Source organism: Parasteatoda tepidariorum, chromosome 9 (assembly GCF_043381705.1).
Source record: "Parasteatoda tepidariorum isolate YZ-2023 chromosome 9, CAS_Ptep_4.0, whole genome shotgun sequence".
Lineage (NCBI taxonomy): Eukaryota > Metazoa > Arthropoda > Arachnida > Araneae > Theridiidae > Parasteatoda > Parasteatoda tepidariorum.
Window position 1 is genome coordinate 37,196,072 of NC_092212.1, and position 24,733 is coordinate 37,220,804.

The window sequence follows — 24,733 nt, forward strand, 5'->3', positions numbered from 1 at the left end:
CACTTTTTAGAATTTTTTACGCAAAAAATGTTCAAATTTTCAATCGTTAATAAAATATATTTTATTCATTAATTCAAGTTAAAAAACATTTTTTTAAACTTGACACTTGATGTTGAAACAGTTTTTTCAAATATTAATTCATTAATTAAATTTAATTGATCAATTTCAGTTTTTTATAGGAGAAATTTTTTAAATTACTTCATAAAAAGTAACTAAAATTAAAATTTTTCCTTGTAGACTTAAGTAGCTTAAGTTGATTTAAGTTGACTTTAAAAATATTTTTTTATATTACTTGTTAGAAAGAAGTTTCCAAACTTGACCAACTTATTTAGGTAGAAATACATTCTGAGGTGCCTCATGGCAAAACTTTGGAGCCAAATGTGTTTATGTATAATATCTTGCTAAATAAAATGGAGCTTAAAACAAAACATAATTACAATGTCAAAATTTTTTTAACCCAAATAAAATTCATTTTATATCAAAATAAAACAAGGAATAACGTAAAAAGAAAATGCATGTTATCTAATATGCGTAGTAGAATAGGAAATTTTGACAAACCCCATCTAAATGTTTCTGTGCGGATTGCCATAAATGAAACAATGTCGCTTTTGCTGGAGACCAACTTAGTGATAATCCAAAAAGCCCCTCAAAATATATCTTAACCCTAATTTTACTTAAAAATGAAGCTTTTTTTAACGATACAACCTCATGTTGCAGTCAGAGTACATTAAAATTGAAGACGATGCAACCAATGATTTACTTCTTGAGTTCAAACTTAAATTAGAGAAAAAAAGTTTTTTTGGAACGAAAAAAAAATCTCAAACAAACAAACTTCTTCTTTAAAGCTAACTAATTTTTGTGATATAAAATTAAATGCAAATTTAAACAAAAAGAACATAATTATATTATTATTATTTTATTATTGTTATTAACATAATTATTTTATTATTTAATTATTTTTATTAACATAATTATTTTATTATTTTATCATTATTATTATTAACATAATTATTTTATTATTATTATTATTATTATTTTATTATTATTTCATTATTATTATTAACATAATTATTTTAGTATTATTTTATTATTATTATTATTAGTTTATTTATTTAAAATATCTTTAACATTCATAATAGGTAAATTTATTTTTACACGTAGTTATATCAGTTTAGATCATTTTTATAGACGCTAAATTTTATTCATCGATACTTCTTTTCATGACGCCAATAGAAGTGGCATTTACGCACCAAGAAACTGACACTACCTAAAAATCATATACCTTCGATAACAATTTTGATGTCAAGTTAGGTAACCCCTCAGAACGACCAACCTCCATTAACGACCATTTTACAGTGGAACGGACAGTGGCCACTCCCGAGAGGTTTCTCTGTATGAATCAAAGTGTGATTTTCATTTATGACATAGGATTTTTTTCTCCTTCTTACGAAAGACAGGTACTCAGCTGAAAAGTATACAAAAATATCTAGCATAATTTATAATAAATATATAAATGTGATAAATATATAAGCCAAATAAAAAATATATGGGCAGATCTCTAAAACCTGTAACTTTTGATAATAAATAAAAAATGATAAAACATAATAGGCACACTATTTTTACACCTCCAGAATTGTTTAAAAATGTATAAAAAATCAGAAAATAATCGTGAACATCGAAAACTTTGATGCCCAAAAATTAAAATTTTTGAACTAATTTTTCTAGGTTTATAATAAACAAACTGTCATTCGGTGAGGTTACAGTTACGATGTCCAGACCGTTATCAGACGCAGATCTAAAAAGTAAATGTTAAAATCAATCAAAATTTTGATCTCACGTTTGTCGTTGCCTAATTTATTTTCTGTGTTGTGTGCATCGCATTGCGTTGCATCTGAGTAAAGTTTTCGATCTATTCTCTAGGTTGTCCAGACCGTTACCCTGTCAAACCGTAACCTCAGGATTAATTAATTGAATTTAACGTATCAAAACTTAGTTTTTTCCCTATGTTTTACTAAATGAAGATATTTTTTGTCTGAAAATAATTAAATTAAGCCTTTTTATACATTTTATAACAACTTGACTTAATATTAAAATTTTTCAATTCATTATGATACTAATAATTTTTGATGAAAAATAAAGGGTAAATATGGATGAAATTATTAAAAAGAAAAAATTGCTCAATAAAAGAAAAATAGGTTCAATAAGCTTATATGTTTATTAAATAAATGATACTTTTGTCGTTTTAATGATTTTTAATGAAATGTATATAAACCTATAAAAATTAATTCAAAAATTTTAATGTTTTGTTTATACTTCTAAGGGCACCAAAATTTTCGATGTTCACGTTTATTTTCTGATATTTTATACATTTTTAAACAATTCTGGAAGTGTAAACATTGCGTGCCTATTATTTTTTATCTTTTTTTTTATTATCAAAAGTTAAAGGTTTTAGAGATCTGCCCATATATATTCGAAATTTCAAAATAATTTATAACGATAAAAGTGTATAATAATTTTACTTTAAAATATCTTATCGTAAATTATATTTCAAGTGCAATTTTCGTTCGATGTATGAATACTGCATTCATAATTAGCTAGAAAAGAAAATAGCAGTGCACTTTGAGCTGTAACGTAAGTGCGTTCGAAAGCGGGAATTCTTCGCTTATTAAGCCAATAAAAGTTCGAACTTCCATGTCCTCGTAAACCTTCTATCGGGATTCGCCTAAACGAACCCGACTTAATCCAATAGATAAGTCCACGATGGAAAAGTAATGCAACTAATTCCGAACTCACAATATCTGATTCGTTTGGACGTAAATATACGTCGAAGGATTCGGTGGACTGGGAAATCTCTTCTAGGAGGCATCAAAAAGAACTTAGGAGCATAGAAGAGACAGTAACAGTAAGTTAAACAGAGTAGTTTAGTTCCAATTCTAGTAGAAGATTTTACGTTTAGTTTGCTTTCCAGAATTGATGTGTAAATTTAGAATCGCTATTTCTGTTTGAATGAATTGTTACTACGATGAATTGATGTTTGGGTTGTGAATTACCATTTTTGAAATTCACATTTACAGTTTGTTTTTTAAATTAATCGTTATTTTTTTTAAAAAAATTAAATAAAGTTTTGATATTTGGATGTGCATATTTTATTTACATAATAATGGTTACATATAGTTGCGAAATTTTATTCGAAGAGCATGTATTAAAGAGGTAAATTAAAAAAAGGAGGAAAATAAAACTATCTAGCAAACAGTAGAAAAACTGACATTCTTTTGCAACATTCCAACGCAAAAATTATTATAGATTTTGTTTAATTATTGAGGCGTATGAAGGTTAATTTTTAGCATTAAGAAAATAATCACTTGTTTTTTTAAAAAGAGGTTTTTAAGAGGAAAAAAACCTGTTTACAAGTATTTAAAATAATTTATCATATAGATTTTTAAAAAAATTTTAATTGTTTTTTTTATAAAGAATAAGTGTTATGTAAATAATAGCATTAGGTAGAAAGTAAGTTTTAGGTTAATGACACATTATGATCAACCTTATGATCAAGATCAAATTTTGCTACTAATTACAAATTTTTTTTTTAATTTTTCATTTTCAGACTGTGTTTTCATCAAGCATCATATAAGAAAAATTATTGTATTTGTTACAATATAAAGAAACAAAAATACTTTTTTAAAGCTCGTGAACTTTGCAAAAATGTATAATTTTTCAGAAAGAAATATGGTGAGATTTTTTTGAAAATATAACATTATTTTGTTTTTGTTACACTTAACATTAACTACTATATTTCAACTTAAAATAAATATTTCAATTCCAGCGAATCAAATTGTCTTAACTCGATTTTATTACAAAACATCAAACAAAATTTATAAAAAATATCACTTTTTAGAATTTTTTACGCAAAAAAATTGTTGAAAAACTCGATTAAATTTGTTACAAATTGTTAAAATTGCCAGATTCTATAAATCTTTAGTTTATATTTAAATTTTAAAGTTAAGACAGTTTAAAATCATGCTAATTCCAAATAAAAAAATTACATAAAGTCAATGTCAGCGGACAGTCAATGGAATTTACTTTATAATTAACTAGTTAAAAAATAATTTTAAACTGCATCAATAAAATTAATTTTTACGTAATAAAGTTACTTCTGTAAATAAGTTTATCCAATTTCATAACTATTTTACTTAATGTAAGATTACTTTTTATAAGCATTTCAGATTTACAGGCATAATTTATTCATTACTGTAATTTCATTTATATCTTTATTCTTATACATAACTACGTACTCGTTACAAAACGTGGTTTGTAAGCACTAGACAAATTGAAGAACAACTAACTCAAGCTAGAGCAGAGCTTTACAATGGTGTATTTAGGCTTACAGTGGAATTCGAACTCTACCGTTATGTTGCCCAGTGTCATTGTTGGGAAAGAAGAAACAACATCTCCAAATTGTTTGGTTATTATGAACGATTTAAAAAAAATAATCGTTCAGCAATGATTGAAGTGTAATAAACTTTTTTTTTAAATTTAACCTACTATTAACCCTCAAGTCTTAATATAACTGCTTAAATTATAAATCTTAACATACATTGATTTATAAATTTCAAATAAGGGGTAAAACAGTTCCTTTTTTTTTTTAAACATTAAAAGCTAAGAATTATAATCTGAAACATAAGTGTATTAATCTCTGAAAGAAAATATTTCCTCAATGAACTTGCAATTTTCAGCTGCGAATTATCTTTTTATTCGATTATGTAACAATATTTTTTAATAAAACTCTATAAATATTTTTTTTTAAATATTTTTTTCAATATCCTTATAATTTGACAGCATTGGATTATCTTATAATTTAAAATATAAGTGTATTAATCTCTGAAAGAAAATATTTCCTCAATGACCTTGCAATTTTCAGCTATGAATTATCTTTTTATTCGATTATGTAACAATATTTTTGACGTAACAATATATTTTATCATAAAACTCTATAAATATTTTTTTAAATATTTCTTTCAATGTCTTTATAATTTGACAGTAATGGATTGTCTTTTATTCTTCGTCAAAATAACAATATTTTTTTAGCGAAATTATATAAATTTTTTTAGAGAATTTTGCTCAGTGCTTTTACAAGCTGGCAGCTATGGAATAGCTTTTATTCATTCTATTATGCAACTATATCGCTTGAAATAAAATTACATGAAAAGTTCTTGGATTATCTTTTATTTATTTGCTTATGCAACAATATTATTTTTAAACAAAATTACGTAAATATGTTTTTCAATAATAATTTCTGTCTACCACCAAAATAATTGAATAAATAGCATCCAGATGACATTCTTTGTTTTGTAGCAAGTCGTATAAATTCTAAACAAAAGACGTAGTAGATACTTCGTCAAAATTTAAAATACACGAAAACTAAATAACCGACTTGGAAATGCAATAAAACTTTCCTTTCTAGTTTCGTGCGTTTACTTTATGGGAACTTCATTCTTTTTTATTTTTCTCTTTAATGCAAATTAGTTATTTTGTGAAAACGATACTGTGTGGTCATAAAAATGTTTTGCATTGTGTTTTACTTCTTTCTTTTCAAAACCAAACAGAGCATCTTTTTCCTTTCTTTGACTTGTGGCGGCGTCCTCCGCCATTGTTGAAGTAGCTCATCTTGGCGAAGAGCATAATGTGATTTAAGAATGTCTGACAATAGGCTATTCGCGTATTTAGTTTTTTTTCCTTATAGATTAAAAGAGAATAAGAATAGCGAATGCGAATGTTCCCTTTTTTATTCAATTGTTTTTGTTTCGATTTTTTTGTGGATTTTTGCTTTCTGCTTAAATAAAAATATGTTTGGTATTAAACTTCTATAGCAAGTCGTGGAATTAAAATGCACACTTGTTATTTATAAATGCACTGTTAGAAATTTCTCAGAAAAAAAGGCTAAATAATAATTTAATGAATTGCTATTCTATAATATCCAATAAAAACCGTCAAATATCCATAAAAAGGTGATACTCAAACTGTTAAGTGTTAATAAGCTGTAAAACCATGTATTGACTGTTTTCATCTGATACCACCCACCGTATGATATATGCCCACCTGAAGAAGTCACTTATAGTTTGTCTACTGTAAAAACTCCCCCCGCCACAAAGTCTGCAGCCATCTGCTGCTATGGAAACAAGAATAGCGCATTTCAAGAGGGTAGTTTCTGGGACTAGCACAATAGACCGAAGAAAAAGATTCCCTTTCTCTCGCCAACTCGAGCCAAATCCTAAACAGTGACCCCACACCACTACTTGAAATAGTTATACCTCGTTACCACAGTCAGGAGCCACGGGTCTAGACGAATGACTAGGGGAGTTCTTACTTAAGACAAACTATAGTTTTTTGCAGCTGGGTACATACTGGAACCGAGAAGGCTTTTCTGTCAATCTCATGTCATATTGTACGGAAATTCAATTCCCAGTGTTGACACCACAATATTTCTTCCATTCCTTTAACACGTAAAGAGTTTCCAATGCCTTGCACTTCCGAATTGGTGATCTGGACTATTAGAATACGAAACTCTCATTCACTCATAGATGGCAGCACCACGATGCTGCTTAACGCAACACGTTTAGTATTCCCCATCTTTCAAGATAGAAGGCGCTACCAAGAAAACTAATTAAATCACATCCCACTGTTTATTCGACACGTCTCAACCATAACCTAACTTCAATGTCTGTTACCTAACAAAAAGCCTAATTTCATTGTAAAATAAGTTTCATTTTAACAGTTTTAAAATCATGCTAGTTGTAAATGGTTACAAAACCGTATAGTTTTATATTCGCAGTATTTTAACTATTCCCGATGCAAACGGTTTAAATACCAAAAAATAAAAGAATGTTCCTAACCGTAAAGTTTACGGATAATTGGATTGTTGCCGGCTGGTTATTTTCCCGTAAGTTTAGGGAATTATGCTGCTTAACGCAAAGCGTTTAGTATTCCCCATCTTTCAAGATAGAAGGCGTTACCAAGTAAACTAATTAAGCCACATTCCACTGTTAATTCGCAGGGCTGATTGTGCTCCGGAAAAAATCAGGATTTCCGGATTTTTTGCTAACAATGATCCGGAAGTTTCTGGAGATCGAAGTTCCAGCCGTTTCAAAAAATCATTGCTTACAGTTTCCGGTAATCAAACTTTCAAAGGTGGAACTTAAAAATACAGTGTTTTTTTTTTTGTTTTTTTTGTAAGGGAGAGCCAGATACTTTATAAGCTTATATACATGATTAATATTCATTTTTTATCAGTAAATAGTTATAATCATAAATTCAAGAAAGAAAGACATATTTGTAAACTTTAATTATTTCTCCAGGTCATCATAGGTATGCGTAAAATTTTAAATATATTTAAGTAAACTGAGAAATATTGAGAAAAAGGAAAAAAAAACTTGTTTAAATTTTTTTTCAATTCAAACTTTTTTTTTTTTTAACTCAAGAAATTTTCCGGAATTTTGACTTGGGCTCACAATCACCCCTGAATTCGACACAACTCAACCATAACCTAACTTCAATGTCCGTTACCTAACAAAAAGCATAATTCCATTGTAAAATAGGGTAAACCAACCAGTGAAGGAACACTACCCAGTGAAGGAACATTTCATATATATTCATTAAAAATAAGAATTTGAAAGTTTTTCTTTAGATTGATTGGTAACAATAGCTTNCAAATTAGTTATTTTGTGAAAACGATACTGTGTGGTCATAAAAATGTTTTGCATTGTGTTTTACTTCTTTCTTTTCAAAACCAAACAGAGCATCTTTTTCCTTTCTTTGACTTGTGGCGGCGTCCTCCGCCATTGTTGAAGTAGCTCATCTTGGCGAAGAGCATAATGTGATTTAAGAATGTCTGACAATAGGCTATTCGCGTATTTAGTTTTTTTTCCTTATAGATTAAAAGAGAATAAGAATAGCGAATGCGAATGTTCCCTTTTTTATTCAATTGTTTTTGTTTCGATTTTTTTGTGGATTTTTGCTTTCTGCTTAAATAAAAATATGTTTGGTATTAAACTTCTATGGCAAGTCGTGGAATTAAAATGCACACTTGTTGTTTATAAAATACACTGTTAGAAATTTCTCAGAAAAAAAGGTTAATGAATTGCTATTCTATCGTATCCAATAAGAACCGTCAAATATCCATAAAAAGGTGATACTCAAACTGTTAAGTGTTAATAAACTGTAAAACCATTTATTGACTGTTTTTATCTGATACCACCCACCGTGTGATATATGCCCACAGTATGAAGCCACTTATAGTTTGTCTACAGTAAGAACTCCCCCTGCCACAAAGTCTGAGGCCATCTGCTGCTATGGAAGCAAGAATAGCGCATTTCAAGGAGAGTAGTTCCTCCTCACTCTAGAGCTAACACAATAGACCGAAGAAATAGATTCCCTTTCTCTCGCCAACTCGAACCAAAACCTATCCTAAACAGTGACCTCACACCCCTACTTGAAGTAGTTATACCATAGTCACAGCCACGGGTCCAGACGAATGACTAGGGGAGTTCTTACTTAAGACAAACTATAGTTTCTTTGCAGCTGGGTACATACTAGAACCGAGAAGGCTTATCTGACAATCTCATGTGTGATTGTACGGAAATTCAATTCCTAGTGTTGACACCACAAAATCTCTTCCATTCCTTCAACACATAAAGAGTTTCCAATGTTCTGCGCTTCCGAATTGGTGATCTGGACTACTAGAATACGAAGCTCTCATTCACACATAGATGGCAGCACCACGATGCTGCTTGACGCAAAATGTTTAGTTTTCATCTTTCAGGATAGATGGCAGCACCACGATGCTGCTTGACGCAAAATGTTTAGTATTCTTCATCTTTCAGGATAGATGGCGCTACCAAGTAAACTAATTAAGCCACATCCCACTGTTTATTCGACACGACTCAACCATAACCTAACTTCAACGTCCGTTACCTAACAAAAAGCCTAATTTTATTGCAAAATATGTTTCATTTTAACAGTTTTAAAATCATGCTAGTTGTAAACGGTTACAAAACTGTATAGTTTTGTATTCGCAGTATTTTAACTATTCCAGATGTAAGCGGTTTCAATACCAAACAAATAAAGAAATATTCCTAACCGTACACTTAACGGTTAATTGGATTGTTGCCTGTTATTTTACCGGCAACAATCTAATTTTATTGTAAAATAAGTTTCATTTTAACAGTTTTAAAATCGAGCTTGTTGTAAACGGTAACAAAACCGTATAGTTTTGTATTCGCAGTATTTTAACTATTCCAGATGCAAACGGTTTCAATACCAAAAAAAATATTAATTTTCCTAACCGTAAACTTTACGGTTAATTAGATTGTTGCCAGTTATTTCACCGTTATTTTAGGGGGAGAATTTTTAATAGTGTAGTGGAAATAGTTAAAAGTAACCAACTCGTTTAGAAATTAAATAGAAATTCTTAGACAATCATCATAGTTTTGAAAAACTTTACGGATATAAAAATACTCATCATTAATCATTTTCAAATTTAGGACAATATAGTAATAAGCAACTTAAGCAATTTTAAAAACTCTGACAAAACAGTTTTTTTTAACCAAAAAAAATTTTCAGATTAATATTAACATGTGGCTTATTATTACACTGAACAAAGCCCATTATTCATATATCATACAGTTTTCTAAATAGAAGAAAAGGTGCTACCTACCCGGAAAGAACAATCTGTAAAAAATATAGCTTATTATTAATAATTATCAATTAGTTAATTAATCAATTTTAAACATTTTTTGTAGGATAATATTATATATTTGGAAAGAAAGTATGACAAATTTGTGATAAAATAAAATAATATTTGCCGAAAGATGCTACAAAATTTGTTATAAGTGGTTAAGATTAGTTGGAAAAGGGCTTTTGACTTTAATTCAATTGTTTGTTGTAAGCTATTGAGCATATTAAAGCACTTTTAAGGTGGCAAACTATTATTCTACATTACTCTAAACTCTCAACTATTAACTTCAATTTTAAATATTTTTAGTAAAATATTACAATCAAGAGAATTTTTATGCGATAAACTATTCTATATTATTCTACGCTCTCACTAATTCTAACTTTTGTGTTAAATATCCATTGTACTTTGTGGTCTTTAAATAATATGTACGTGATATTTGTTGTAAATATATAATACGTGTTGTAAGATTAACGATCTTCAATTTAATTTTAAACATTTGCTTTACAGCACTTGAAAGTTTTAAGTTTGGAAACCAACGAACCTTAACATAAATATTTAAACTTTACTTCCAGACGTGCAATTTGATTTATCCGATGCCTTTAAAATTTTGCCCAAGAAAATCGGTCAGCAATCGATATAAATTTACAAAACTTTTGTCAAGACTAAAAGATCTTAACCTCTCGCTTAAGGGCTGAGATAAGAAACCCCGGAGACAAATAAAACTCTTGAACATTCTCCACCAGTGATCCATATTTCGGAAATGCTAGATCAGCAGCAAGAGATGGAGATATCATTGGATCATTGAAATACAACATCACGTTCTGCTGAGAACTATCGCCTGAGTATGTAATTTCTGTCGCTCATGCGAGGAGACGATAGTATTAAATCATTGATGCGTCAAGATGGAGAATTTTGAGGATGTCGATTTGTCTTGGTTGATGGGCTCCTCGCAGCTAATTTATCTTTACATCGGGGATTACAATTATGTAATGCTGTCGATAGTGTATTACTAATTGACGTTTGCATATGCAGTTTATTATTTATATGCCCCAAAAATATCTTTTGTGGTAAAAATAGAAAGCAAAGGTATTGCGAAGATAATCTTCAATGCTTTGAAAAGATCACTAATTTTATCTTATAGCCGTCCTTGAACTGCAGACCCATTATTAAGTTTACGACTACTAGTGTTCAACTCCGTAGCCTTGTGATTTTGAACCCAATCCAGAAGACAATGGAACCCCTGAATCAAGTATTGGGAGAAATTTTGTCTTTAATAAAGCTTTATTAAGGAGCTTTATGGTAGAAACAGGTGACATTTTTAGGGGAATTAATGAATTAGAGAAAATAAGATAAAGTGGTTGCGTCAATATGGGCATGCTTAATGTAGCAGAACTGTTTTTGCCTATATCTAACCCACATCAATTTTTAGTATGCTAGCATGATTTTTATTAAAACTTAGTGGTAAATAAAATAAAGCAAAGAATTATTATTCCAGCCTTCTAATACATTGGTAATAAAATAATTCGAATACAACTTTTTTTTCGTTCAGAAAATGTCACTTACCTGGTTTTTCCACAACGTTTTTCAATTAATATAGCTAAGATAATTTCAATTTTTTTTTTATTTATTATTATCTGTTGCAATTTTCGGTGGCTTTACGTCATTTTATTGTCTTAATTTTATTTTATAACCGTCGTTGAACAGCCGACCCAATTTTTGGTTTACGATTACTAACTGCTCAACTCCGTTGCCTTGTACTTTTCAACCAATCCAACAGACAAAGAAACTCCCATATCAGTACCGGCAGAGGTTTTTTTATGGGAACATGGAGGACTTTGTAACTCGACAGATTTAACGTGCATCTGTCATCAATTACGGCCCAGCGCCCTGCCAACCTGGCTATCTTGGCCGAGTTAAATTCATCTGACCCAGCGAATATAAAATAATTAATATTTAAATAGGTGCATTAAATTATTTTTTGATCAAATAGAGCTCTAAGCTAGCAATTATCAGTGATGTTATCTTTAAAACATATGAAAAATTAAATCGTTAAATTTAAAACAATGGCAAACGCTTAACCAATCAGAAAAGTCCATTTCGTTTTTCAACAAATCAGCTCGAACGGTTTGTCATAGAATGTTCTTATGGCAAGAGTGACCTTCCTCGTGCTTTGAACTGCTGTATTTTTAATTTTCTCGTGTTCTGTTACATAGATTATGTATACATAGATTTTAGATATTTGATATTACCATTTTATTTTCATTTATATAACATTTTATTCATATTTTAAATGAGCATGTAATTTATACCACATATAATTTCGCACATGGATAGAGAAACATATTTTTTGAGATTGTTTTAAAGGTATATGGTTTTAATTTTTCAAAGCGTAAATAAAATAAATGAGCAGCCTTTTTTTATAGAATAAATATGCAACCTATTAAATGTATAAAATATACAAGCAACATTTCAATTGCTTTAAGTTATAATTAAAATTGAATCACTAAAATTAAATATTCACAATAAGAACTTTTAATAGGCTATTTTTTTAATTCGAATATGTGCTTAAGGTTTTATTTACTACTTAGACTAAATATTTCAATGCATTTGAAATCAGTATTAGCAACCACGTATTTCATGTTATAACTATAATAATTCATTTGAATATGAATTATAGAACTTAATTTGTTTAACAATTTGAAAGTCATTGACTAGATAATAATGATAGCTTCCTTCTTATTTTATTGTCAAAGCAAAAACATTAAAATAACACACACTTTAACACATTAAAATTGTTTTTAGAGAAAGATCACATTAAAATGTTATTTGCATTTTAAATAAAGCAGTATATATTTGGAAAACGGATTTTCTCACTTTATCTCGACATTAAACATCGTTTGGTAACAAAATGTAATGTTTTCCTTTTCAGACGATAATTTAAAACATACTTAAATACTTTTGGTCAAACAAATCTTTTTAAAACCAAGCGATTTTCTTTTTGTTCTCTCAGTTAAATTATTCTAAACTATATTTTATTTTTGTTTTATTAGATAAAGTTTAAGTAGCAAATATATATTTTAAATGTCTTATGTTTTCACTTTAAAGTGTAATCGTGTAACATGCAAATGAATCTTTTATCTTAAAGCATAATGTTTATTTAAATGCGATTTAATAATTTATAGTTTGCAGCAAGTATTTGAAGTTTTAACATCCAAAACATGATTAATTCATATTCTAATTTGTATAAATTTATCATATATATGATATAGTTTGACATTACAGAGTGATACAAATTTCGAAACAATTCTTGCTATGTGAACTGTTAATCAAAATCGTTTGAATTCAGAGTGGCATAATTATTGATTATATGATACTGTGGTATGAAAATCAGAATCCATTTGTTATTATGTTCAATCACCGTTAATGTTTTGATAACTACGAGATAACAGCAAATTTGATAACAGCAAATTTCAAACATTGCACCTAGTTAATGCGCTGGGATTGAATATTTATTTCATTTTGAAATAGTTAAGAATGCTAATCTGTCTTTTATTGTATGAAATGAGAATTGGGTATTTGCACTTCAAGAAGAAGGCGATCACAGATACCCATACATGTGACCTACGGCATCAGTGCCAGATGATCGTTTTTAAGCAAAATAGTGTGTCAAAGTTACACTAAGTTTCTCCACGTAAATTAGAATGTTAAATAACGTGAAATTAGTTAAATATAGCGCCACATCACTCGTAGAATTTGTTGGAGTATAATTCTTTCCCTTTTACGTCTTTTATTATTTGTCTTTATTATATTGTTTTGTGTACCTGGCAACTTCGGATGCATAATTAATTTGTTTATGTTCTACTGGGCTTCATGTTTTGTGTTAAGCAAGAAATGCATACTGAAAGAATTAAAATCTTTGTGAAGGAATATATGTGTTACTTAAGAGAATTGATACTTGATGGGATTGGCTAACTCGAAAGAGAATAGAAAGAACAGTTGCTAACGTAAACAAATGCTACGTTTTAACAACCAATCAGGATCGAGATATCCACACTACGTCACTTGCAAATGTCCCATTATGAAAGAGATCACAATGTGAAATGCATATACTTTTAAGACCAATCCCATCAATCCCCAATTCTCATTGCAGCTATAATAATTATTGATTAACACCAGACTTTGCATTATAATAATCGAACTTAAGAGCGCATCCCAACTATTTAGAGCACTTAAATATAAACTAAAGCTCTGTGCTTGATTACTGTGTATGTTTTTATTGTTTCCAAATAAATCCAAGAACAATTTATTTTCATTTTATCGCCGAATGTAATTTGTCATCAATCAAAATTTCGTCCACTTCCCTACTAATTATAGCTCCCAAATCCCATCTAAAACTCTACGCTTAATTCCATTGCAAGTTCAATTGTTTCCTGGCCTCTATAAACAAAATATACCACCGTGCTCAAATACTAACTGGAGCTCTGTTAACGTAAAATATATCCCTTATGCTTTTTTTTACCTTCAAACCATATTTTGAACACAATCCGATTAGCTAGAGTACTCAAAGTTTAATTGAAGTTCCGTCCCTGATGTCAATAAAATATACAATTATTTCCGAAACTAACTAAATTTCTCGCCAATCAAAGTTTCGATCACTTTTTAGCGTAAAACTACAAACACAAAACTAAAAACAAGGCTAATAATTGTTAACAATAATAATAAAATGAAATAATGTAAAAATTTTAAAACTTAATTTCTCTAGTAAGCAAAAAAATTTCAAACTTAAACTGTAAAACGTGGTCTTCTCTTTTTTGTAATTAGCTTACCGTACCAGCAAATTTACCTTACTTTTTCTTACGCCCTTTTAAATTAAAACTAACAAAATATTTTTTTTTTCGAAAATAACTTCATTTTGTCAAAATCAAACTTTTTTCCTATTATTTTAAGATTCGAATAATCAAAACAGCTATTATACTCGTATCTTATTACTAAAACTCTGATTCTCTCAATCGTAATGCGCTTCTAAACTCCATCCCAAGCATTGGAATGCGTAATTTCAAAACCGCTTACAGCTTTCAGAGAATTTCTCTAGACAATACTCCCTAATCCTTTTCAAAACGTTGCTCTGTCTTTCGAAGTTCATAGATTCCTGCTTCAATTCCTATGCATCTTAAATATAATGTGGTTGGTACACTCTGTTTCGATCTGGGATAATATGGGAGACGGTTTCCATGGAAACAAAAAGGAATGTTACCCATGGGAAAGAGATGCTCCATCCTAAATGTCTGTACTCACACTTACATTAAACACGTTACTTTGCCTTTTGTGTAATGGCAGATGTTTGTTTGAAAGTTTAGAAATCTATGGAGAAGTTGAACCAAGTGTGTGTTTAGGATTTGTTATCGGGTTTAAACTTGCTATTACTGGCAGAAAAATACCCCAGTAGGAATTGATGGTTGAAAATGAAATGAAAATTACACGTTGTATCTTGTTTTCGTTTATAGGGAGCAAAAACAACCTCCGTTGAAAACATTAACGTTTTTCAACTTGGGTTTTGTGCAATATTGATGGTTCGAAAACAAACTATAAACATCCATGAGTGTTTATGATTTGCTTTCTGGTTAGAGCTTATGTCGACAGAAAAATATCCCGGGAGGAATTATGTTTTGTTTTGGGATTAAACTTGGTATTTCCCACTGGAAAATACCCCTAAAGGAATTTATAATTGTTCACTTTTCCACATATTGGATTTAACACATCATTTTACTAGATTGTTATTATATATCAATGTTAATAAAATATTAATTTAAACATCGTATTTGTTTTTGATGGTAAATGGGGCTTTAACCCATATCCTTAAACCAGGGTGTTTAGAAACATTTTAACCAGGGTGTTTAGAAACATTGTTAACCCATGTGTGTCAATAATTTTGTTTCCGGATTTCACGGCGGATTTTGTGAAAAAAATTTTCCGAAAGGAAATTATTGTTATTTCCTCTTCTACTCATTAGATATCACATTTTGGTTTATTTCTGAATTTTTAAATAAAATAAGTCAAATAAAATAAAATAATAACATTACACAATGCGTCTTGTTTTCGTTTGTAAAAGGGAAATGTCCTTGTTGAGTAAATTTACGTTTCCTAAAAAGGGTTTTGCAGCACATCATAACCCAAGTGTGCTTACGATTTGTTTTCAGGTTAATCTTGCTATAGCTGTCGTAAAAATATCACGAAATTAATTTTTGGTTATTCTTCTTTTTATATATAAGATTTAATTTTTTCCCTGAATTTTTATAATAAAATAACTAAATAAATAAAATAAAAATAACTCCTTGTTTGTTTGATTTTATTTGTAATAGAGGATGCTCTTGTTAAGAAATCTGATGTTACCCTACTAGAGGTTTGCGAGACATTGTAAACCCATAAAATGCCAAAACTCTCGTACTCCCAAACTCCCTGCACATTTTTCAAGAAGATGCACATTAATAACTTCATTATTTCCATTTTTGAAATTTTTTCGCTTAAAAAAGTTATTTAGTTATTTGATTTTTGTGTTAAAATATATTACTAATGTATAGGTATAATAATAAATCGTTCTGAAATTATACATTTGCAATACTTATTTTAAAACAAAAGTAGTGGCCACATTCAAAATCATTTACTTCTCCTAATTCCCGAAAAAAAAATTCAAATATATACGTTCGGCATGACAACAATTTTCCTGATGTGTTATTAACCTAACTGTAAAAGTATAAGGGAAAATAGTTTGAGTTTAGCTTATTCTTTAGCATTTTTTGTTTAAATTTTACATTGGCACTGCAAAGCTGTATGCAACAATTAGCACTCTATGCAACACGAATCTAACCAGAATAGTCTGTATTTGATGGATACACTGAGCGAATCTTGTAATACAAAGTACCCAAAATGTAAAAGACCCTCAACTGGAAATAATAAAATCGGTGATTCAATCCAATTCACTAGTATATAAGACATGTTAACTCGATTCTACGTTGGGATACCATTTCATAGATGAAGGTTGACAAAGGCGATATCTACTCTCCCCATATTGGTGACTATCGGACGTGATGTGAACACGCCTACCTTCACAGAAACTCCCACTACGATTTGAACACGCTTACTTCGATGGATGGTACACATTGAGCAGTTGACTTGCGAACTTGTGACAGCGACATTATCCATCTCCTCGCGCTGTTGCTACTCAGTCTCGATCAAACACAACGTCGGCTTGCATACACTCGACTGATAATGGCAACACAGGAGCAGCCACGACCGAGAACTTAATACAGCTCTCACAATCAACAAAAGTACAGTGATCTTAATACAGCTCTCCCGGCTTCTGACAAAAGAGCAATGAATCAACTAGTGGTATCCGTTCATCGAATTCTATCACAGATATAATTCTGGTAGGGGAGTACTGTAGTGTATCTACCACTACAAAAATACAATTCCAATTCACTAGTATATAAGACATGTTAAATTTCTGATTCTATGTTGGGGTACCTTTTCATAGATGAAGGTTGACATCGGTGATATCTACTCTCCCTAGTTATTAACCCGTTTTGTCCCGAATTTATAAATTGAAATCATACAAAAAGTGGTTTTATGGAAAAAGTGGCATAATACATACCTGCCAACTCTTCAGGATTTTCCGGAAGATTTTATTTTCATATTTAAAGTGGTAGTAATTATAAACTATTTTTTCTTTTATAATCTTAATTTTTAAATGATTTTGATCACCACTATTCTTACAAAAATTAAGCTTATATATTAATATGCGTTACTATCATGGTTGTCAACTTAATTTTTTTCAAATACAACGTATTTGTTTGCTTAAAATTGAAGTTTTAATTCCATTTTAATACCACTGGGAAAAATGATAATGGAAGGGATTAAAAGTTGGCAGGAATGATAATATATTATCGAAATTAATTGTTTTCTCTACTGTTGGGGCTTTCAAAAAGTCTTTGAAAGATATAAAAGTACTTGCTCTTTATAATTCTAGATCTAATCAGAAATAACTAAATCATTGTGGTATCCGTGAAACTTTAAATTCACCCAGATAAATGAAATACTGAAAAAAGTTTCGCACCACAATGAATGTCTTTGAAAAAAGGAACTGTCCTAAATATATGACGATGGGCGTTAACCGGTTAAAACGTGCTCGTGTTTACGTAAGCAACTGTTCTTTCCGTTCTATTTCGAGTTAACTTACCCTGTCAAGTATCAATTCTCTGAAGTGATACATTCTACAATTCCTTCACAATGATTTCAATTCTTTCACCAAATATTTCTTACTTAGCACAAAGACAGACACGAAACCATGTAGAACATAAACAAACTAATTATGCATCGAAGTTGCCAGGTACACAAAACAAAAATATATCACGTGTTACAATAAAATACATAAACAAATAATAAATCTCAAAAAGAATTATATTTCAGCAAATTCAATGTTCGATACGACGCTGTATTTAATATACTTCACATTAATTAAAATTCTGACTTATGTGGAAAAACTTGGCTCAACTTTGACACGGAATTTTGTTCATTGATGATCAGCTGATGTCATAGGTCACATGTGTGGGTATGTTTGATATTCTTCTTCTCGAAGTGCAGGTACCCAATTACAGCGTCTCATCAAAAGGAGAATGGTGGTAGAAGAATTAAAAACATTTTAAGCCTATGTTTTGATAAAACTAAATATTTCTACATCCAACGCATGTTAACAATTTAAGTTATAACATACAGTTCTAAAGCATCTAAAGTATTATTGTTATTATTTACTTAAAATAAAGTCTTAAACTTAAATATTTTATTAACTTAAGATTAAAACTTTTGTTTATTAATTTAACACGTTCACACGGAAAAGAGAAAATACTGGTCGAAGAACTATTTCAATATTAGATAATATTCGGGAGGAGTTAATCTATTCTTAGCAATAACAATTCAATTTAAGGAAATTTATCACGGCGAAGAAGCAATTCAATATAAAAATTGCATCCGTTAAAAATAATTGGTAGTTATGGATTTTTATTATTCCCGGCAAAAAACTGAAAAATGAAATTTATTGTTACCAGTTTTTACTCCGGTGCGCTGCCAAGATGAGACAATCTAGCGTGACCCACCGGTGGGTCACCCCAGAGTGAACGTGTTAAAGTAAATACAGTTTTTTAATTTTGCACTGAACACTACGACCCTTAATGTTTAACATTTATGAAGACAGATGAAAATTTTATAAAATTAGGTTCCGCTTTAAGTTTTATAAAATCAATATTATAGATATCGCATAATTTTTTCGAGTTTATAATATTTTTGTTCAATTAAAATGTTTAAAATATTTAATTTTCAGACCATATTAAGAATATACTAGGTAAAACTTAGTAAAAATTAATTACGTATTACTTTTTCTCTCTTAAAGTTATAAATGGAAACAATTATATTTCTTAAAATTTAATATCCTTCTTCAAAATTACTTATGGTTATTATACTTTTAATCATAAGTATTATTTGAGAAGTACAAAAAATTTAATATCTGATTAATTAGCTTCACGATTATTTTTTATTCTGAATATTCTATTCTCAAAGTTTTCATTTCGAAAATGAAACTAACTGATTACTTGAAACAATGAAACGATGGATCAATCTCCGTGTTGCCATTCGTTATCTTTCTAATAAGCTTTGCTCAGCAGACGATAATTTGAAAATGGAACGAAAATATCCATAATTAGAATTTCGAGAAAAGTTTTTGATTAGTTCCCTCTGTAATGACATTTTAGAGTTATTTTAGAATTCCTCATACATTTCAGAATATTTGGGAGATTCCAGACTTAGTATTTCATTTTTGTTCTTTTATATTGTGAATTGAAAGTAAATTAAAACATTATGATTGAATCAAACTACTAGGATTTCGAATTAGAAATTAAATAAAATAAAATAATAATTCATACAGCTGAGCTTTTCATGTTTATGAATTAAGAGATCTTTAGCATTAAAGTATAGGCATTAAAAAGAAATTACACTATCATAATTGGAAAAATTGACTATTTCACATATTAATTAAAAAAATATTGATCTCTATTGTCATTGTATACAGATTTAGGAAGAATGTAAATATAATTGTTTGTTAAAATTCTGTTTTAAATCAGAATTTCTCTAGTATGTATAGTTTTTCTCCAGTAAAGAATTTAAAAAACGGGAATCTCTGACAGGAAATATGTAACTTAGTTTTTCAATATATTTGGGTGAATTATTGTGTATTATTGAGTGTGAATGAATTATCTTGAGTAGTTCCCAAGAACTATGCAACTACATTAATCTAGTGTATCTCTTGTTTAATCGGCAAAAAAACGGATCACATTTAAAACTTTTGAACTATTGGAAAAAATTTTATTCTGTAACTGCAATATCTAAAAAAAGTGTCTTAATATACGCAGAGCAGTAAACTTTAACTGTAATTGAAAATTTTTATTTTGATGCAAAAATGCACTTTTTCTGGAGAAATTTATCAATCTCAATTTGTTTACTTCAATCAAGCATTTGTGTGGTCAGTTTTTATAAATTTGTCGAAAAGAAGGTTACTAATCAATATTTTGAGCACACTTTGTCTTTCGTTCATTAAAATTTGAAATTTATCTTTATTTTGTATATTATATTGTAAGGTGTATAAACAGCTTTTTCAATCCCCCAAAGTTGTACAAAAATCAGGGGATAAATTTGTACAAATGTAATAAAATCGAAACTTCGTTGATCATGAAATACCGACCATTGATGTATCAATTCATTTCTTTCAAAAACTATTTCCAATATGCAATATATATAACTGATTTTTCATTTTCTTAAATATTTTTTTTATTTCTAGAAACAATTCGAATTTTTAGAAGTAATATTTTAAATTACGTTCAGAAAAAAGCAATGAGTTAAAAAAATATAATTTATTCAGGAGTATTTAAAAAAACTATAATAAAATAAAATAAAATCCTTCAAGATATGCCATGAAACTTAATTCGCAATCAAGAGTTTTAATATGTAACATATGGAAGTAAAACACAGTTTTACTAATTTTCCACAAATTTTTAAGTAAATTTTGAGTGATAAATAATAGAAATATTCCATGTGTCCACACTAAACCCATATCCACATTTACCCCCCTACCTTTTGAGTATAATAAAAAATCTCAACACAATACTCTCAAAATATTTTATACAAGAGATAAATGAATCTTCTTTTCTCTTTTCAGGCAATTATTGGTGAGGCTAAGCGACATAAGATGCCAAAAGAAGACTACCAGTTACTCGTTATGACAAGCGTTGAGATGTCATGAAGAACAACGCGAAGGCTCATAACACCAACAAAAAGGACATGAAGCCTATTGATGAAGAAATGAACATGAAGGTATTATTTTTCCCAAACAAAACTTCAAATATAAAAAATTTATGTAGTAATTAATTGATTACTTAAAAATTTAAAGTAGTAATTGATTGATTACTTAAAACATTAATGTAGTTATTTATTGATTACTTAAAAAAATTTAGGTAGTAATTGATTGTTTACTTAAAAAATTAATGTAGTAATTGATTGATTACTTAAAGCATTAATGTAGTAATTGATTGATTACTTAAAGCATTAATGTAGTAATTGATTGATTTCTTAAAAAATTTATGTAGTTATTTATTGATTACATAAAAAAATTAATGTAGTAATTGATTTTGCTTGTAGTGCATTTGCTCAACCGGGAAATTAGATAAAATATTTCAAATAAATAGAGGATTTATGAATTTTGAATGTCCTCAGTTGGAAGCATTACAGAAAATTGCATTATGAATCTTGAAATATCGAAATATTTGCAAATCTTTTGCTCTATACCTTTTTTCATAGATTATAATTACTTTGATGAAGATTAATATATCATAAATTCATGATGAATTTAAAATTTAAATGTAAGAAAGTATTGTCACATTTTTAAATTCAATTTAAGTATTTCAAGAGCACAGAAATACATATACATAAATACACGAAACACTGATAATCAATTATCATATAAAATGAAATTTGGTTTTACGATGCTTCAAATCATCAAAGCTTTGTTCATGAAATGAAAGAATATCTTTAGTGATAATATACAGGATGAATATAAAATGCATTTGCCACCTTACGATCCTCTAACATACCAAGCAAGAAATATAATAAAGTTTTATAAAAAGGTTTTGGAATATATAAGTTTAAAATTAGTTAGGAACGATTACCCAACTCACAGTTATTGTTAAAGTAGCCGAATTTCAAAAAAAAAATTGTAATAGCAAACACAACTTTTTTCAAAAAAGCCAGATTATCAACACTTAAAATATTGTAGCTGAGTTGAAACTTTACTTCATTTGCATTCCACAACCTCATCGAAACACCTCAAAGTTCAAGTTAAAGATGGATGGGAAAAGGGCCGCGAGTAGCCTCAGATGCCCAGTAATACAGTACGAACTAGACAGGGATGATGCGAAACTAGACAGAGATGAAAAAAGCATTAAGTCGACGTGCAAGCGATTCAGTTCTACCGAACGCTCACTAGCAGCGGAGAAGGTAGCAGAAAGCATAGTGTCATGTTTCCCCTTTGTTTAAATACGCAGTATGTTGCAAGTCTTCGACTATGCCAACCGTCGCCTTTATTTGTGCATAAAATATATTCTTAAATATATTTCTATTGTAATATAGGTGTGTCGCTGCGAAAAAGTAGGTTTAGCCGCATGAAAAATTATTCAGCGCAAATAGCAAACTTTTTTCGGATTGAAATGTGAATCTAATTATAAAAAGCTTAAAAGAGAATTGGAATACTACTTTTAGCTCAAATAATGGCAACGCCAGACAGAGATTAAGAAAAACAAGAAGCAATATACTTAATCACAGTTCCTTATTCTTCTTTCTTTTTTGTCAGAGTGCATTCAGAATGCTGACTTACTCAATATATACAAAAATTTATAAAACACATTTATTTTTCGTCTCTACATAGCACTACGATATTCATGCAAAGAATATCGTTCTGGCTTTAAGTTTTTTATGTGAACATCACAATTCGATGGTATAAAGAGAGAGGTGTTGTCATTTAAGAATGATGATATTCTGTCATTATAACCGTGGTCATGTGAACTGGAAGAACGTTTTTAACAATATTCTTAAACAGATACCCTATTATACTTTTATACACAATTTTATTCCGTTCCATCAAACAATATTTGCGCCAAGGCGTCATATAATGCCAAAAGTATTTTGTATTCATCCTGCATTAGGTTGATTAAACTACNCTTCAAACCTTTCTAATTCAGAAAAAATCCAAAATAATAACATTATTCTTATTTGAATTTTCCGATGCTTTTCCCCTTTTTCATGGAATCGCCCATTTGTTTTTAAAAGCAGTTTAATGAAATTTTTAAACAAAACACACAATTTGCAGTAAAATCCGAAATCATACTAAACGTAAAAACCATTTCTTTGTAAAAAAAAAAAAAAGAGAGAGAGAGAGTGAGAAGGAGGGAGAGTAAAAAAACCAAACGCGCAGTTCTCTGTGTTCTGCTCAGGAGGCGAGATTTTGATCAACAAATACTGTCAACTGTAAAACTATCTATGTTTTTGCTGCTCGTGACACTATATTCTACAGGATGTGTAGAGTTTTTAAAAAGTGCTTAAAGGTTTTCGTTTCTTAAAAGCCCTTAAAGGTGCTTTTTTCAACGGATGTTTTTAATAAGTGCTTAATTTTCTCTTTTTTAAAATGAGATTTTTCCGTTACCATGTTGATTTTCAATACGAATTATGCAAAAAGACGCAGTTCACATTGTTCTATTCAACGTTTTCACAATTAATTCAGCCTCTATCTATTTCGGCGTATTGTCAGTCCGTAGCGTATGAAAACGCCATTCGTTTTACGTGATTCAAAATTTCATGATTTTTGACAATTGTCAAAAACAATGCTAAAAGGTTTTTTGACATGACGGTAAAAACAAGATTAAATCGTCAATTGTCAAAAACTGTCCAATCCAGCATGATTATGATATTTTTTTAAAGTGCTTAAAATATTTTTTGAGTGCTTGAAAAGTGATTAAAAGGTACTTATTTTTTGTTGAATAATTTGGCTACGCACCCTGTTCTAATTTAATTTGCACGGAAATATGTTAATTGAGTTTGCAAATGGTGATCATTTCGAAAACATAGTTTTTCAGTTTTTTCTCGTTCAGCAGAGCCATCTGTTGAGAAATTTTGTAACAAATTTTAAGTGGGAATAAATTTTCTGATTTCTTATACCAGATGAGAGAAATTATGCTTTTCTCTCTCCTTTCCTTTTCTTTTAATTCATTTTTCAAATCTGGAGTTTCTATAAGAACGTTGTTTCCTTTCATTAGTGCATGATAGAAGTAAATTATTCCTCAAAATTCAATATAGGATCAAAACAGCAAAATAAATGTACTTTATATTGTGAAAAACTATTTCCTCTTACTTAAAATTAAACCAAAAAAGGAGACTTTTTATTAACATCCAATCACACATAATTTATTCGATAAAAAATAATTTTCGAAAAATCTATAAAAGAAAAAAAACTACTTAATAGACAAATTCTTAGTAAGCTTTTAAGCTCCTTCAAAAATGGTTCTCTTAACTCTATAAAAATATAGAATTTAAATAAAAAGAAAAATATCTTTTCTTTCTCCCAATTTTTGCTCCTTTTATTGACATAAATGATTAAGTTTTCCTCTTTTTCCTCCTGCAAGACGTGGCGGTTGAAAATCGAACAACTTCAACTGCTCCAAAAATAGCGTGTAATTCTTAAAAAAACTGAAATCATTTGGCATAAAAATGGTAAACATTATTTATTTTTGCTTGAATGTTTATTTATGAATCATAACAAACAAACTATTTTCCTGTTTTATTGTTTCTTGAAGAAATTTAGAAAATAAAATTCCGAATAAATCTGCATAAAAATTGCTTTTTTTCAGTAAGAACATT

At 29.2% G+C, this 24,733-nt stretch overlaps 1 protein-coding gene across 8 annotated transcripts in view; it reads left to right on the forward strand.

Annotated features, from left to right (window-relative positions):
- Positions 1-24,733, forward strand: part of LOC107455365 (Adenylate cyclase 3) — a 269,291-nt gene that overhangs the window by 110,794 nt on the left and 133,764 nt on the right. For all 8 annotated transcript variants that reach the window (XM_043047156.2, XM_043047153.2, XM_043047158.2 and 5 more), the window contains one exon: positions 20,988-21,142. In XM_043047156.2, the coding sequence (XP_042903090.1) occupies positions 21,068-21,142 (75 nt within the window). In that variant the 5' untranslated portion in view covers positions 20,988-21,067. The remainder of the gene's footprint in view (positions 1-20,987; positions 21,143-24,733) is intronic.